The sequence below is a fragment of the Ambystoma mexicanum genome, chromosome 5p (genome assembly GCF_040938575.1).
Source record: "Ambystoma mexicanum isolate Mex_15411 chromosome 5p, UKY_AmexF1_1, whole genome shotgun sequence".
In the NCBI taxonomy this organism is placed as follows: Eukaryota; Metazoa; Chordata; class Amphibia; order Caudata; family Ambystomatidae; genus Ambystoma; species Ambystoma mexicanum.
In genome coordinates this window covers 654451751-654469977 of record NC_090930.1, presented here as the reverse complement: position 1 = coordinate 654469977, position 18227 = coordinate 654451751, and the positions used below count along the sequence as shown (strand labels likewise).

Below are 18227 nucleotides of genomic sequence, written 5' to 3'. Positions count from 1 at the left end.
TTCCTTAAAGAACATATGGTCAACAGTACAATAAAAAGTACGAGCAAATTACATACCAACAATAAAATTACAACACTAATATGACAATATTGGCCACGGGTGGCAGGCAGGCTGCCAAAAGTAATTGCCTGAGCAAATCAATGGCCATGATACCAGCGATAACTGTTTGAATCAAAATGGCTGGAAACAGTTTGTCATTAACCGAAATCATTTGTATTGATATATTCAAATAATGTAATTCCTACTTCATTTCATGTTGTAAATCTATATCACAATACCCATCCTACCAATAAGACAGGTTTCGGCTATTCAGTACCCTTTATCAAGAACTTAAACCGAAACTGAAAGGACATATACAAAGAGTCTAGTGTGCCTACTTGGCTTTGCTTGAATCTGGTGACAAAGCTGCCTCTTTTCTGAATTAAACAAAGAATCACTGCCTCTCATTTGTCAACAGAAACATTGTTAGGCTCCTGCATAATACAAGCCTGCAGAAACATAGGGCAACAGGGAGAAGGGGGCAGGATAATTGGAAAGTTTTTTTAAAGTGGAAATGGGAAGGAAGAGCTAATGTAGCCAGGTTCCTCAGCTGTAATGTGGAATTTTGTTAAAGAAATACCCAATCAACATGGCCCAGAGATTAGGCAGGAATTAAAATGAAAGGAAGGACGAGAGTACTTCCAGTAGGGGTGTTGACACTACCATGAATATCCTGCCAGGGTTAAGGAGGTAGCTTGACAACATGCTTTTAGGAATATGCGTATCTCCGACTCTACAGGTTTTGTGCAGTTAGGGTATTCATCTCTTCCCTTTGATTATCTGCTCATCAATTCTCCAGATCCTCCCTCCCCCACTCTCACACCCTCGTACTAAGTGCTGGCTTCTGAGTCCCTTGGCTTGCACACCCTGAGCTTACCGCACTGGATGGTCCACACTCTGTCCCCCATTCCTGTTTCTGCTTGGACTCGTTGACCTAGCGCACCTATTCCCAGTTGGGGTTTCCAGCGTTTTCTTCTGGGGGCCTGGACACCTCTACTATGTCCTCGATGTTCAGGCATAGGGAGTGTGGAGTTGTGGTAACATTATTTCCAGGTGAGCCCCAGAGTTTTATGCAGCGCCATTGCCCATCCTGTGTCCTTTTCCCGACTTTTCCTCAGGCCTAGTTATGGCTTCATTTATCTTCTCCCTTTCACTACTGTCCCTGATGTTTGAAAGACCAGGCAATTTGGTTCATTGGGTAAGTCATTGTTCGCACCATATTACAGTCTCTTGTTGGAAAGGGTACCTAGAACTAACATAGTACTAACTTGTGTGCATCTTGCTCCTCATAGGAAATCTGTAAACACTAAACACTTGATCACCCTTGTTTTTACTCCCTGTCTTTCCTTTGATAGCAGGCTGTGTGGGTGTGCCATTAGCTCCAGGTTGCCAGGCCAAGAAGAGGGAAGGATTAAAGTCTGAGTGCAAGTCTGTTCGGCGGAAGCCTGACAGATTGCCAAACCCTTCAAAAATGAACTCTGAAAACAAACCATCCAAGAAATGCAGTTAACTATTTTAATATGGCTATGGAAGAGGAAGGACAATTGTTAAATGGTACTAATCTCCAGCAGCTTTTCCAACTTAACTTCTGCTTTCCCTTTGGTGGTCATTGGTGTTTGTGGGAGTAGTTGGGGTGTCAGTGCTCTAGTGACTGCCTCCTGCCTTAGTGTGGCAATGCAGTTGGGGTCGTCTGCGTATTCCCTGTATACCTTACCTGGGTCCAACACTGAGTCTTCTACAACCCAATGGGCTTTTCAAAAATCCATCTCTGTTATGAATGCCCTATATTGCAATGCTAAAACACCTTAATAGGACCTAGAGTGTTGACCGCTGAATGATGAAAAGTAGACCCATGCATGCCTAATTCTGCGGGTCTGTCGTGTAGTTTCACAATTCCGCACTTCAACTTTACAAATTTTATCAACTTCAGAAGCATGCAAGGCTGAGTTCTTACCCAGATTACAACCTCGGACTTGCAGGTTATAGATACGTCTCTGTAGCAGGTGTATTACTCTACTGAGATATTCTACTGCAGAGTTTAATGTACTTTCACATATGCACTGGACTCAATTTCCTCTTGCTTACCCTGCCACCCAGCCTGACCAGAGCTCTGCCCACCCCCTAAACTTTCTATCATTTCCTGAGGTCTCTTAAGTGATTTTGTGTATGCTTTATTCCCTAAGAATCAAACCCGAACGTGCCCAAACCTCCCCTGATGTCTCTGAAGCTCTTAAAGGAGATTCAGGCAGATTTGGGCTGGAGAAAACAATCTCGGGAAACCACAAGCCTACTCGAATCTCACTAGGAGATTTGCAGGAGCAAGCAGATCACTTTTGAGAAAGTTTGCACAGACTATAATCCTAGTGTGAATTGCAAATATCAGCCAGGGCTCTATTTCTCTATGACTGAGGCTTGTGGTCAAGAAGCAAAGGATGCCATATTCCTGGGAATCCAACCTGATACACAATGTAGCACAGCACTACATACATGTGAACCAAGAAGTAGCTGGTCACTATATTTCTGATTTTTCTCAAGTTTAGGAGATCCTGGGGGTAACCAGTAACTCCATGATAGGGTGAATCTGGGCACTTATTAGTTGGATTAGCCCAACACTGTTGACCTAGAACATTTGAAAAAAGTAGATCCTGTTTTGTTGTGAAATATCCCCATCTCCTTTCACATGTAAATAAATTATTTTTGAAGATTGTGAATTCCGTGTTTTTAGGATCCACCACAGTAGGTAAGCACAACACCATGGTCCCTTAGGCCTCTGTGAGAAACCTGAAGGTGTCTCCCTGACTAGTCCCCGGGGATCTGTCATCCAGGTGGCCAGGACACGGCCATCACTATTGGATCCAGTTCCTGGGAGTGGACCAGTGCGGGAGGATCACCTGGATGGGGGGACCTCTGGGAGTAGAAGTGGGACACTGATGGGTGAGATGCGGTATCCCCAACCTACCACATAGGATACTCAAACTATACCTCACCCCCCTTTCCGACACAAACACCTTCTTACACCATGAAAGACAACGGACTAACACCAGAGCTGTTTACCCGACATGTCCCAACACAAGGGTCAGGCAGAGTGAGGCAATTAATAATAACCACACACAACTGACAGCCCTTTCCCTTCCCCACAGGGATAAAAAGTGGAGCATGAGAGCACACTACGAGCAAGGCAGACCGCACAGCGAGACAGCTAATCCAGGATGGCAGCAGTTCAAGAGGAGGAGAAAAGCATAGAGAACCGAAGGGGCGAGAAGGAGAGAAGCTGCCTTGCCCTTTTGTACCCAAACCTGTAAAGCCTCCGTAGAAGGAACCATAAGACTGCAAACAATAGCTGATGTGTGCTGTAACAGAATTCAACGGTGCACAGAGCCCTACACGGCTGATAACCAAAGCAGGGAGAGACGCTTGCTACTGTGGTACTGTCCTTGACTCCAGAGTCAAGAAAAACCAAGCGGTTCATCACAGCCGGTGAGTGGAAGGAAGAACCGATAAGAAACCGAACTGTGTTGAGCAAAAGTTGCAAATGACAAAATAAGGGAAATCAAAGAACTGTTAACACCGCAGGGAGAAACCAGCTGCAGAGAGGTCCGGCGCCACATGTGTGCTCATTTGATAGACTCTGGTTGATCCCCCTTAGTGTGTAAACTACTGAAACCAGAAAACCTTGGGAAAGCTGCAAGGAAAAGGTCAAAGTGGTCATAAAGGGGTCGAGTAAAACCCCCTGTACAGTCAAAAGTCTTTGACCGGCAAGCAATTGGAAAGCTAAGGGAAACATCCTGTACCGTGGTAAAGTAGAAGGAACTGTGTGACTGGCAAACATGAACCCGGCTGAGGGATGCCTGCAGAACAGAGTGAAGCATGCTGCCCCAATGAACATTGTGTTGACAAGAGTGAACCCGACGAAGGGATGTCCACAGTGGATTGTTTAAAAAGACATTAAGACTTGTGAATGCAAGAGGTGAAATCTTTCAATACAAGCCGTAGTGAACCCAATGGAGAGAGGCTGCCATTTGAGAGGGGTCTGAGCCCGGAAGAGGGGCACCAAGGGTGAAAGCCATCACCCAACCTACATATGGAAGAGGAACTTTTGTTTTGTTATTTTGAACACATCAGGCACTCAGAGGCAAGAGAGTTTTTGGTAATGAAGAGATTTAACTACGCAAGATCCTGATACCTGAGCACAGAACTGTAGCCTCATGCTGGGAAAGCCCGAGAGTGTGCTCTGCTCCGGAGTCCTGCCTTGTCCCGTGCACAAAACGTAGGGAAGAGAGACCCCCCCAGGCTATAACATCCTGCCTTATCATTTGTGAACACTTCTTTCTAGTGAACCCTATCCCACACCCTTTGTATTTAGTTGTAAGGATTTTTAGTATAGGCCCCTTTTATTTGAATAGTCTCCACTAGGACTGCCTTATTATTATTTGATAGTCGTAGCTTGCTCCCATCTTAGATTTAGATTAGCCGTTTTTTCAACCTACCTATACAGTTTAATAAGCACCATTGAACTGTGATCACTTGTGTCTGTCTTTACTGTTGCCACCATGAGTTCCTTACACCCCCCACCCCCTTCTCCTGCCCCTGAAGGCACTTGACGGCATCAGTAGGACGCTGGGAACCATTTTTCATTGTGGTCTGTTGCAAGGCCAAAGAGGCTGTGGTTGGCACAGCAGTGTCTAAGATAGAGTAGCAATGAAAGACAGAGCTGCCTTCACTTGTAAGTCAAAGTAAAGAAGTCAAGACACTACACAACTCCATTAATGTCACACCCAACTATGCCTGACAATACAGGCAATCCAGTCACAATTCTCACCGAGTCGGAGAATAAGGTGGAGAAAAGGAGCACAGCAGACACACTGCCACCACGTTAAGGACCAGGGGCAAATAGCACTGAGAAGACAGATGCCCCAGCCCTTTACAGGAACACAGGGCCCGCGTAGACAGCTGACTCACACAGACACAGCGATCTTAAGAGAAAAGCCACACACTACAAAGACCACCACTTCCTAGAGGAAAGAGGAGGTCTCCAAAAAACGGTATTCTCACAGCCATAACCATAACCTGACTATCCATGCAAGAAGGAAGTCAAGTCCTTTTTTTCCATTTCAAATACATATAAGTGGCATACACCAGATCTTATGCGTGAATGCACTTCGGCACCAACCTTTTAACTCTCGATCCTCGTTGCCAGTGTAGTAACGAAAGACGTAGCCTTCACTTGTAGGTACATGTAGTCCATTTACTCAGGTATTAGTCACATACAGTTTACGTACATGTAATAGAGAAGAAGATCCCCTGGCCCCCACCAGCCAGAAGCATGCATTCCAACACTCACTCTGCCATAACAGCTACACACACACGGGAAAGGAGACAAGACACTACACATACCCACTGGGTGAAAGGATGGAGTGTCTTTCCTGGACTGTTGCAAGCCCTCTCAGGGCTGACTCTACCAAAGATATATCCGGTTTTATCATTTTGGTGTTTAATTTAGTGCCAACCTGACTTGGTATACCCACTTTAGAGCGCTTCGCGATGCAGTAAACCTGCAGCAATATAATATACAATAACGAAATTTTAAAATTACAGGCACTCACAGCAAACAGTGTGCCGATCCTTCAACAAGTTCAGCATTCAGGGAGCAGTGGCTTCAATCAGTCCTATCCAGCTCCGGCTACCCTCTACCCACGACACCCCTAGTCCCGCACACTGGTGCACTATCACTCTTAGCCAGTCTCCGATGGCTTTAATGGACTCGCTCACCAGGGGTCATATGGCTAAACTCACCCCAGTGCCGGGCCCTTTTTCACTGCCTGTATCAACCGAACCGATGCAAAATTTCATCCTTGCACTGGTCATTTGGTAGAAATGTAATTTAAAGAGTTGGTCAGGTTGCCAGTCCTAAAGTATTGTTCTGGCAAAGACTGAGTTAGAGGGAGGATGAGGCACTGTCTCGATTTTTTACTAATTCCAGTTTCTAGGGATCCTACTCATTCTCCACAAAGTCCTCATCAATACTACAGGGCAATGACGAGGGACGATGAGGCAATGTGCCCTCAGGAAACCCATGCTTTTCTTACCACAGAGCAGGTGAAAGACTTTTATGGAATGCAGGGTCGTTGCTAGTGGGGGTATAAGGGGGCTATAGCCCCTGATCTTTTGGTTGTAGCCCCGGATAGAATCTCAGGAGCTACAGCCAAAAGGCTAGCTAGCCCCCAGTCCCAACAGTTCCGACATCAGCGTAGCCCCAGGTCTTTTCCAGACCTAGCAACTCCCCTGATGGAATGGAGACAAGTTCACGCTTGAGGAAACATGTCTGAATTTTGTTCTGAGGAAAAGAATGCAGCGGCGACTAAAAGCACTTTCAGCAAATCCATTATTTACGAGGACACTGCAAATGCACCCACCTGCATGAACACACGTACACAACCAGCATATTAAGGCGTTCATCCCCCTCCACAACAGTGCATTCTGGGAAACCACACTCCACTGTACAGATGCCCTTACAATTTAAAATATGAATTTACAAATTTGAATCATGATACAAATGCTTACGATAAACGACTCTGAAGGTTTCCATGTTTTAGGCCTGTTTGGGTAACCGCGTGCATATCACGCACCTAAGTGCTTCAGGTGTGGCTAGACGTTTGATTTCTGAAACCAATAAAGCAGTGTTATTGATGGAACAAGTCCAGTAGCCGGTGACAATCAACACATAATTGGTGTGTTTGGGAGTAGGAAACGCTGTGGTTGCGTGTCCGAGGACCTCGGTAAAACCACAGGCATGTGCACAAGAGCAATGTAGACAGCTTTCCCACTTACCTCTTTTGAGGACTCTCACAAGAGCAGTCTTCCCAGCATTGTCCAGGCCGATGACAAGAAGTGTCACTTTCCTGTTGAAAAGCACAGTGCGTTAGTAAATTGAGTATTCTATTAGCGTTCCAATATTATTTTAGTAGGTTTGAACTCAGAATTCCGGTGTGTGGGGCCTATTGTCGTTTCTGTGGCTGCGCTGTACCACGGGGACCACGCAGTGTGCCCGAAGATCTGTTTTCGGGGGGGCAAGAGAGGGCCTTAGCACCCAGGGGGCATGACTTCCTGGCGTTAAGTTCTCAAATCCCCCATAACGCCCTCAATTCACTTGGGGAATGTAAGTCAGGCTTCTGGGCAACTAATGCTTGGAATAAAATCCCCACCCCCCCTGTGGCATTAATACTTGAAGAGCATACATACACTTAGGACATACTATTAAGGGCACGGTTGGAATGATATGAAGAGGGGGGTGGAGAGAGGAGAACTGGTGTGTCTTTAGGGAGGGAAAGGTACGCCCTCTCTTTATATATGTATCTGTGCTTCTGAAGCAGGTCTCCCTATCAAGAGATATTTTTATGAATTTCCCAAATTTGTCAGAAGTATTGCCAGAATTTCGCTACAGAGTGGGTCTGCAGTGTACACACCAGGGACTAGGGAATGGGCTCCCCACAAACCAAGGGAAAATATAAAACCACGCTAAATAACGGAAAAGTAAATAAACAAGAATCAAATAGGTGTACAACTAAATTATCTTAAAATGAAATCAAAATTAGATATAGGGTAGTCTTAATACAACAACACTGACAAAACGCATATATGCAAGCGAAATACATAAGTCTTCAGAGATGTTCTCTATGCTAATGGAGAAGGGGAAATACTGATTGCACATGGAAGAGAGTTCCATGTTCTGGGAGCAGCCACAGGGAAAGCATGAGGGGGTACCAAGAAGGTTTCATATACGGGAGGGTCCATCTCAAAAAAGAACCACGAGTTGACTTTGTACCACTGGAGATGGGAAGTGTAGCTGCTAAATACACTCGTTGACCTGATATTACTGCCTGGTAAGTAATGGGGCATGTTAAACAAAATGGTGCTCATTTTCTACAGCCATCTGAGGATAAAAGTTAGAACGGTCCCTTTGCCAGAATTCAAAGATATGCATGCAGATTCCACAACCATCCCTGGAGATCCACCTTCACGTGAAAGTGGCCTCACAGGAGGAATACTCGTGCATATTAGCTTGAGTGGGTCTTCTAGAACCCCTCCTTCTGAGCACTCACGTTTTGCAGGGCAGTTTTTTTTAAATTGCTCCTCTTGCATTTTAATTTAGTAAGTGAAGCAAAAGATGTTGCTGATCTGTGCTTTTTAATTCAAAACCATGATCATTACACGCTGAAAATTCCAGATACCAGTAATACTCTTGATCACATTTTGGGAGTATAATCCCTTCCTCCAGTAGGACTACAGAAAAACATCACAAACATATGAATAGTTGCATGCCATGAAAACATTAAACATGTTTTACTTGTGCCATGCCATATAGAAACCAACAGAGTTTAAATACGTGAAAATGCAAAGGAAATGAGATGAAAGCTGTGATCCCTTTCTAACTGAGTCCATAGAAATAGGAAACTGAATTTATCACATGCCCTTCTCACAACCCATCTATAATTTCATGTTAATAGACATAAAAGAAACACAAGATAAACATGTCCTTGTTACCATTCGGCATTTTCAGCTTACAATACATATGTCCAAAGTGCACACCAATTCAAAGTTCTGATGCGTTTATCCATCTGGTAAGAGTGAAACGTTTGTGTCATAAAATAGTGCTCCAAAACCAAGGAAATATATCCCAGGTGAATTCCTCATTGAGTCCATCTGGAGACAAATGTCTTCAGGGCGAAAACCCAATACTTGGCTTGTTATATCTAATCTTCTTGGATGTGGTAAAATACATTCAAGAATTCTGAGTCTAATTTAGGCAACTGTGTTGATATGCATTGCAATGCAATGGTGGATGTCCAAAGGATGCCAACAATAAAGTATATTGATCTGTGCTTGATATGGAGTAAAATCAAATCTATTCTGTTGAATGATTTATTCTTTTTACTTGGATTACCCTCAGGGGTGGACTGGTAACAAAAAGAAGCCCTGGAAATAATGTCCAAAGTGGCCACATATATGACATTTGACAATACAATAGGTTACCACATAAAAGAGGCCAATGAAGCAGAGGCCTACTGGGACATCTCCAGAGTTCCCTATAGACCAGTCCACCCCCGATTCCCCTCCACTGGATCTCCCAGCGTCATCTTAGTATCCCTCATCTTTTTTGTACAGTTCTCTGTTGCATTGTAGCTAGTTTATACTTTAGATATCCCATACATACAGACATACATACAAACCTGGTTCACTGTCTTCTCTTTCACCACACAATAGTGATCTGTGATATAACTACTGACTTTGACAAACTCTAAAGCTAGTAATGCAGATACACCACTCCCTACTGTTCTCATCCAACTAGTTCATTCACACTCTAGTTTTGTAAAAAATATGCTGAAAAATTTCTCAATTCATGTTCTGTAAATCCTGACATTGGTAGCATTTGCCATTTTGATTCCTGTACTGCAGCCCTCCAAGTATCAGAATGCAATATTAGGAAAATTGTCCCCAAGATTGCATATGGGTTGGAAGTTCAGGCAACCTGGGTGCTGGACTTCCTACCCCTTTTGCAAAGTTTTATTTGGAAAAATCTGCTGCGATTACCAAATTGTTCACCTTTGGCACTGATTCAATATGAGCAGGGCAGTTATTCTCTTGAGGCTAGGGCCAGCTGGACATTTTTTAATTTGTATTACAGAATCTTAAATCCGCTCGCCTCATTTTAGATAATAGAGGGGATTGTTTTGGTGATGAGGTTTTAAGCTTCTGCAGCAACCTACTCAAACAAAGTGTGTCATCCGCGTTGGAATAGCCACTAATCCGGGGAAAGTCAAATCACAACTACTTCGTCACGATGGGGCTGGTACTATGGAGGAGATGCACGCATATAAATCTTTGAGTCACTTGAGAGGAGACTATGGAAAAGCGGGTATTCTTACTCTGTATTTGACAATATATCCCCATATAAGAAGGAGAGGCAACTTTCTCTGTTATCGTTCGATTCTACTACCTACTAGGGAGATTTTAATTCGTCATCAGCAGCTTCATCCTGAGCTGGGCTGCAGAGTTTGTCAGGTGGAGAAGGAAAAGGAGACATTGAGACATTTACTTACATGTTGCCCTGCACTGAAAGCCACAAGACTCATTTATTTGAGCAGATATGTGAATGCATTCGTTTTGTGTGGTGTGGTTATGAGTCTACCTGGCAGCTTTGCCTTGCGGGGAGAACAACAGCAATTGTGATTGCAGTAACATATTTTTTAGAGGCTTTGTTGTTAGACTCTTCGGCATAGGAACAACGCACTCTCAGCATTTTACCTTCTTTGAAATGTTATATATAAGAAAACGGTTTTGTTTTTCTTGTTGACTGTATGTTGTCGTTTTGCAGAATTGTGAAATTCTATTTTAGCTTAAAATATATGAATCCTTTTCTTGTATAGTGTTTTTCTATGTTGTTCTTAATCTTGGTCTTAATGTTATCTTCTTTATAATTGTACTTTGTAATGTTGTGCATATGTAATCTGGATGAATCAAAGACATTTTCTTAAAGGTTATTTTATAACCATAAAACAATAAAACAAATTAAAACAAGAATGCAATATTATGTGAGCCTAAAACCCAAGACACACCTGACATGGGACATTTGATCCTGCTTTGTTTTGCATAATCAGCTGCACTATTTCTAATAATTAGACACCTCTCAGAAGCACCTTTGTTATAAATTCACATGCTTTTAGACACAAGGCTGCATCTTAATTTAAATGTGTTGATGTGTCTATTGGCATGTGACAAATTGATATCCTTCCCAATGAGCATCACTGTTTCCAACGATTAGACAAATCTTAGAAATGCTGGCGTGATAGTTGCACACTTAAAGTAATTGTCTGTTCTAGGCATATATCTTATTTTATGCACCGGCAGAACATTTGAACTTTAAGAAAAACATGTTATATGTTTTGTGTGCATCAGTCAAAGAAAATATACACCCTCTTTATCTGTCAGGAACAGCACTGAAGACAACTCAGTTGTGGCCATGAGGGCATGGGGCAATGAGGCGGGCCTGGGCGTCCATGCCACACTCTGTTCATGCCATCAGACCTCCTAGCAGCACTGTTAAATCCCTGAGTTGGTATCAGTGGTTCCCCCTTTCATTCTTCTGCTATGAAAGAGGAAGTCAAGTTTGTTCCATTTCAATCCCCCCATAAGACCCAATGCGCTATGTCCTTAAGCAACTCGTCTTACATGATCCCCTTTTTTCTCTCTGCCTAGGTTTACCAGTTTTATAAAAACATTCCAAATGTACATTTGTAATGTTTTTCTCCTGGATTCCACACTTCTCATTATAGTCGCTTTCTCTGATTTACAACATATTTTAGGTGGATATATGCTAGGAGAGAATATCCACCAAAGGAAAAACGCCTACTGGGGGTCCACTGTATAAATAAAAGGTACCCAGTTGCTATGCCAAAATAGTGTATAGATGTTTGAAATGGCAAAATGGGCGGGCTTAACACTGAAGTAAAAAGGGGCAGGAACAAACCCTCACATCTCAAGGCAGGTCACAACCACATCAGTACAGGCTTAACAATTGTGTTTTTATACAGCAACTACATACTTTGAACCCTTTGCCTAAAGACTTCAATACCAGATCTTACTGCATTGACTGTCTGTCCGTCTGTGTGGCTGTCACTTGATAGTACCCTAGTTACAGGCTTTATAACCCAGTCTGCATTACTCCCCTACCTCTCCTTCCCCCACAGAACTCTCACAATCATATCCCTGATACTCACAAGAATTGACTACGCAAACAGCTGCTAATTAGGAATGCCGGAAAGAAACTCCAAAGGGTACAAAATACAGAAGCCAGGATCCTATTAGGACAAAGCAGAAGAGAACCCAGCACTGAAAAGCTTACACTGGCTATCAGTAAAAAAGCGTATCAAATTCAAAGCACTCTGTAACGCCCACAAAGCCCTGCACAGACGAGGAGCAGAATTCCTCCAGGACAAGATTAGCCAACCTTCAAATAGAGGCAAAACATTACAAAAAAAGGAAATTCAGCAGAAGAGCATTCTCACGTCTAATTGCTGACATATGGAACAACATGCCCAAAGTAATTAGAACCACAGAAGACCACATCACCTTCAGGTAACTGCTCAAAACCTGGCTATTCAACAGACAATGACAACCTAGAAGGGGCACCGGCAACAACACCACCAAAGACAAACCACTAGAGAGGCGACGAGATGAGCCGAAAGACCCAAAAACATAGAATCTGTCTAGATACCGTCAAGCGGCCTCCAAAGGGGTGCGCCAGAGCCCCCAATAAAATGACTGACCTACCTAACCCTTCCTCTTCCTGCTCCTTCTACATAACTGATACCACTACACCAGATCCAGGACTGGACACAAACCACATAAACAAACAGAAACCATTACTAGGTCCACCTAGAGTGAACCACCCACATAGTCCAGAAACCACCAACAATGCAACCACACACCAAGATGCCAGACTATCTTGCAGCTATGACAGCCTGTGAATCTGGATCCCTTATGGACACTATCTAACCATGGCATACGACACACTAACACCAACACAAAACACGACCATGCAACCAAGGCAAATCATCTTAGTCATACAGACGCAACGCATGAGACCACGCACAAACTACCACATACAAAACAACATCCGCAGATGCCAGTTCCTCCTGGTTCTGAATCTAACCTCTCACCTTTCTCCCCACAAATCCTCCAGACCCCCTTTGTTGCAGAGCCAAGCGAGCACCTGGAGACTACCCCTGGGTGGTAGCAGTGCACGGTACAAATCGACATAACATAATGTGAGTCCAGCAGAGAGTCCAGTCTCTCTCCAGTCCTCCGTTGATTTTTGCACGAGATGCATCCTGCTGTTTCCTGAGCTGAAGTGTGGAGAACTGACTACTACCAATTTATTTACTTGGCTCCACCTATTTAAATAGAAGGGGTCATGTAGTGCCGGCACAGAGTCCAGTCTCTCTCCAGTCCTCTGTTGATTTTTGCGCGAGCTGCATCCTGCTGCTTCCTGTGCTGGAGTGTGGAGGACGGACTACTACCATTTTAATTACTTGGCTCCACCTATTTAAACAGAAGGGGGCACGTAGCGCCGGTGCGTGAGTCCGGCAGAGCGTCCAGTCTCTCCCCAGTCCTCTGTTGATTTTTGCGCGAGCTGCATCCTGCTCGTCCTGTGCTGGAGTGTGGAGAACTGACTACTACCTATTTAATTACTTAGCTCCACCTATTTAAACAGAAGGGTTGCGTATCGCTGGCGTGTGAGTCCAAAGGTGAGTGGAAAAGGTCCCAGTAACATTAATACAACATCTGCAAAGGCAGCACTGATATTGACACTGGGCATGGAGCCAGGCACAAATGTAGCTGCGGTTGTGGTTGAGCTTGCCGAGCTAGCCGTAAACACGAAAGAATCAAGTCTGATAATGACTCATGACAGTGGTGGAAATGGAAAAAATGTGGTGGGGATCCCACAACACAAGGGCCGGGGTGTAGGGAGGAGTTTGGGGGGGGGCGGTGCCCGAGGGGGCGTGGTCTGGTATACATTAAAACATTTTTTTAGAAAAAACGTCTGCGACGGCAGTATTGCCTTTTACCACGGCTTTGGCACTGGTGTGTAATGCACAATGCTCGCTACATGTACAAAGTTGTGCATGTAGCGAGCATTGTGCATTACACACCAGTGCCAAAGCCGTGGTAAAAGGCTGCCCCGTGCGTTTTTTTTTAACTTTTCCAGCCTGGTTCATGGTCTTGGGCAGCTGACTCTGGCCGGATCCCGAGATCCGGCTCCATATCTGGTGCCGGATCTGCTGAGAGCCGGCCCAATGACCAGCACTGACTCATGACATAACGGACGCTGAATTGCTTCAGATAGAAAAAGCCACCACGCTCGTCAGGAGTGAGAAAACAGATAACCTGGAAATAATGCCTCCTGCACTGCGATCACAGAGAAAGAGAGACGCAAAAACAACAGGATGAAGATGACCAAGAAAAAGAGGAACAATGGGACGGAACAACTTAAACAACCTAAACAAGTTCACAGATTAATATTGGAGCACATAGCGAATAATGAAGAATGTATTTCTTTAGCTCTGGTAAATGAGGGCAATTCAAGTAAGGACATAAAGGCCCAGAGACTTGAGAGACATATGTCCACCAACAATTGTAACAACACGCTGGAGAAGGAATTAAAAAACAGATTCGAAAAAAACACACGAGGCACCCGAGGAACCCAAAGGAAAGATGGGATCTGCCAGAATTCTGACGAATAAAGTTGAGAAGCGTGACATACGACTGGCTGCCAGAATAAAATGTGGCAGAAATGCGGGAACAGTCCCTATGCTTCTTCAATGAAAGACATTTTAATAATGAAGAAAACAATTATGCATCTATGCCCAGCATACAAAACAGAGGGAAAAGTCAACATACTAATTCCCCCCAAAACATGGTGTGACTTAAACGGTGAGATCATTGACTTGGGTGATGAGGCAGAAACTGCTAACACTGTGAGACTCCACAGTATTCAACAGTCAAAGGCACAAGGAGCACCTTCAACTAATTGAGGTTCACTCCTTGAATGCGCAGTGCTCACCAGCCACCTCACCATTATCAGAGCAATCGGAGGATACCGACTTAACTGGGAATACGTTGCAGCTTTCAAATGCAGCGTTGAAACAAATACAAAACAATGTTATGGCTGCATTATCACTTTCAATTGCACCATTTCTAAAATGAAATGAAAATATAAACAGTAGTATGAAAGACCACAATACCCTGCTTGCCATGATACACACGAAACTCCTGCACTTGGAAACTTTTACTACATTGGTGCAAAATGGACTTGATACGGAAGCGGAAGCATCTACCAGTTGGCAAGCAAGACTGAGTGAAACCGCACAAGGTGAATATACTGATAAAAACAACATAATGGAAACGCTTTTAGAATCCGTGAACTGAATGAGGAAGAACGTAATGCCTACAAGCTCGAGGCCCCCACGAGATGAAAAACTGCAGAATAATCATTTGACTCAGCAAGTGAGTCCTAAAAGGATTGGACATTCGAAAGTAACCTCAAGTAGTAAAATGAAGAAAAAGGGGGTAAGCACACAGGTAAGACTCGGGGACATAATTTGGGGGGTTGCCAGGGGTCGCAACTGCCTCTGAGGTCTCCCTTGCTACCCCTAAAAAAAGTTTTTTTAAAGATATATCTTTTATTTGTAAATGGACATCCTGGGCTGTGGCTAGTGTCATGTGGCTCTTTGTTTCTGGAGTGGCTGGCTTTATTGTTCAGGCCTCTTAAAAAAACCAGGAGGTAACACAAGTGTAACACTTTGAGCAGTGACCCTAAATAAGAAAGAATAGGAATAACAAATAGTCTTTCTGGAATTCTATACAATAATTGCTAGACTGATTAAAGGTTTATTTTAGGCAGACCTCTGGAGATGAGTCACTGATTTAGTCTGATTTAGGGCCTCATTACGACCCTGCAGGTCTGGTAACAACGGTGCTGGTAGGCTCACCAGTAATGTTGTTACCGGACCGGCAAAGTACAAGTTTGAGAGCCAGATGCCCCCCCGCCCGCCCGCCAGGTCACACACAATGCCGGTGCTTCCGTCCTCTCCATTCCCATTGAATCCTACGGGACTTGAATGGGAATGGGGAGTTACATTTTCCGGCTGTAATGTCCCGGTGATTCCCTAAAGCCAGACGCTGGAAAAAAAACACAACTCTGGCGGCAGCCTGCCGTTTTTACCAGCATGGCTACCGCCGGAGTTGTAATGAGGCCTTAGTCTGTTCTTAAACACCTCAAATTCACAATGCAGACAGAAACTATATGTATTTTTTTTCTCGCAAGTTGCAGTTATAGCATGATTTTTTCTGCTGTTGCATCTCAGTGTCCTCGGTCACTTGACAAAATACGTGTGCCTAAAAGCTTGTGTACAGTGTTGAAATGTTTGACCATAGCACATTAAGTGATATTAAGTGACTTGACCGAAAACTAAAAAGATCGATTTAGAATGACCGCTCTGTGACCGCACAGAGCAGTCATTCTAAATCGAACTGTCAGCCTGCGCACAGGGGCTGACAGGCCGACAGGTGAGTGACTGTGTGTGTGTCTGCATGAGTGTTTGTCTGCGTGAGTGTTTGCCTTTACGGATGTGTGTGTGGACTTGGTGTGTATTGTGCTGGGAAGGGGGTGGTGGGTGGGGAAAGGGGCGGCAGAGGAGGCAAAACCCCCTGTTTTACATAACAACCAGCGGAAGAGGCTGTGGGTGGGGAATGTATCAACTTGGGCAGGGCGTGAGCATGTCATATTGCTGCATTTTAAACCCGACACAAAAAAGGGCACAAAAACCTGTGTTCAGTCTTTAAAATGCAGCAATATCACATAGAGCCCATCAAGTGGTCCTTGATTTCATTGTGCCACAATTAATGCTTTGTTGTAATGTGTCTATCTTTCCTATCTCCATGGCATGCTTTTCAGGATGGTTGTGTGCATGTATGAGGTAATGAGTGCCCAGAGTATGGGATGCCGTGTGAGTGCGCTGCTTTCCCTCCGCTACTCTAAAATCTTTAATACACAGTTATGTACCCTCCCAATGGTATGCATTTTGCCAACCTGTGAAGCCTGAAAATTAGACCCACGCGGGCTTGACATGTGGCCAACATTGGACCAGACCTGCAGATTAACTGACCTGCTGTTAAATCTCAGTTCCTAGTTTATTGGTATCCACTACAGAGTATGATTTGCTTTCTGACTTTGAGAACATTCAGACATGTAATTGCTCATTTTACTATAGCCGGTAAAATAGCTGTAGCTGGTATGATAGTTCAGTGGGTCGAGTGCATGCTGCTACGATGTGTGTGTGATCTGCAGGTTTGAATTCTGGCAAGGCCAATTCAGCCTTTCATCCTTCTGAAGTCTATAAATGAGTACCAGCACAGGTGGGGTGATATTGTATGTATATTTGTTGTATATAAAGTGCTTAAGTGCAAGTGCTTTATAATAACACATCATTATCATTTGGCCTTGGACTTCTGCTTGCATCCACAGTAATTTGGTAATATGGGCCTGTACACACTGATATTAATGATACATATGGTGATTCATTCTTGTATGAACTTTATGTCACATTACAGTGATATTGCAACCATATTTATGGTAGTGTACTTAGGAGCAATGCTATGTGATGCCCTCCTATTTTGTCAAGGGGTGAAAGGTTGGGTTCCATCGCTTCCCGTGGTGTCACTTCAGGGCGGGATCAAATGACATCACTTCCTGTGATGTCATCAGAGGTCAAGGGACATGTGATGTCACTTCCGCTACCCATGGCATTTTGGTGAAATGACGTCCCTGATAAGACTCCCTCCTGTGCCCTCAAACCTGTCAGGGTCAATCATGTAGAGATGCAGTTTCAGGTTGAAGGTGTAATACATGAAAAAGGAGAGAAGGCGTGAGAACCAATGGAAGTTACACAGCAAATGAATGAAAGCTGTGAAGAAATCTGCCTGGTTTCACAAGAAACGATCTTTTCACCAAAAGTGACTCAGACAGTGATAAGCAAGAGGTCTTGCAAAGAAAGTCCTTGCACCGCAGAGTCTGATCTTCCTAATGTACATAGAGAAGTCTTTGGTATCTTTAAAAAACAAGGAAAGACTGCTAATGTGAAAATACCTATGCACACCAATCGAATTGGAAACCAAAACAAAGATATGTTATAAAAATATGTGAGAGGAAGACCGAAACCAAAATCAAATGGGTCGCAAGCATTTCTGAGAAACCTTCCTATGCCACTGATACAGAACTCTAAGATTGAAGGTACAAGACCCATCGAGCAGCTGAAATAAATAACTACGACAATCTCCAAAAGAAGTGTTACAATATAGGCTAAATTGGAGATATGACCACACAAATCTAAGACGACACCAGAGGCCTCATATCCTTCTAAGTGTCACGAGAGAATAGGAATAGAAGAGGTCGACTTAATAGATGACTTATCAATATACCTGCAAGAGAATGAAGACCTATGTTCAAGCGATCAGGAAGTAAGCCTTACATCGGAGATGCAGGAGCTCTCAGGTAATTCAACATCACCAACACCAGAGAGACAAATGAATAACAGTTTGAGAGAGGTATAAGCTGAGGTGGATCTGGATCG

General features: G+C 43.9%; 1 protein-coding gene across 2 annotated transcripts in view; it reads right to left on the bottom strand.

The window, feature by feature from the left end:
• The window catches only part of ARL13A (ARF like GTPase 13A), an 890733-nt gene that overhangs the window by 387003 nt on the left and 485503 nt on the right, over positions 1-18227 (bottom strand). For both annotated transcript variants that reach the window (XM_069613008.1, XM_069613007.1), the window contains one exon: positions 6868-6938. In XM_069613008.1, the coding sequence (XP_069469109.1) occupies positions 6868-6938 (71 nt within the window). The remainder of the gene's footprint in view (positions 1-6867; positions 6939-18227) is intronic.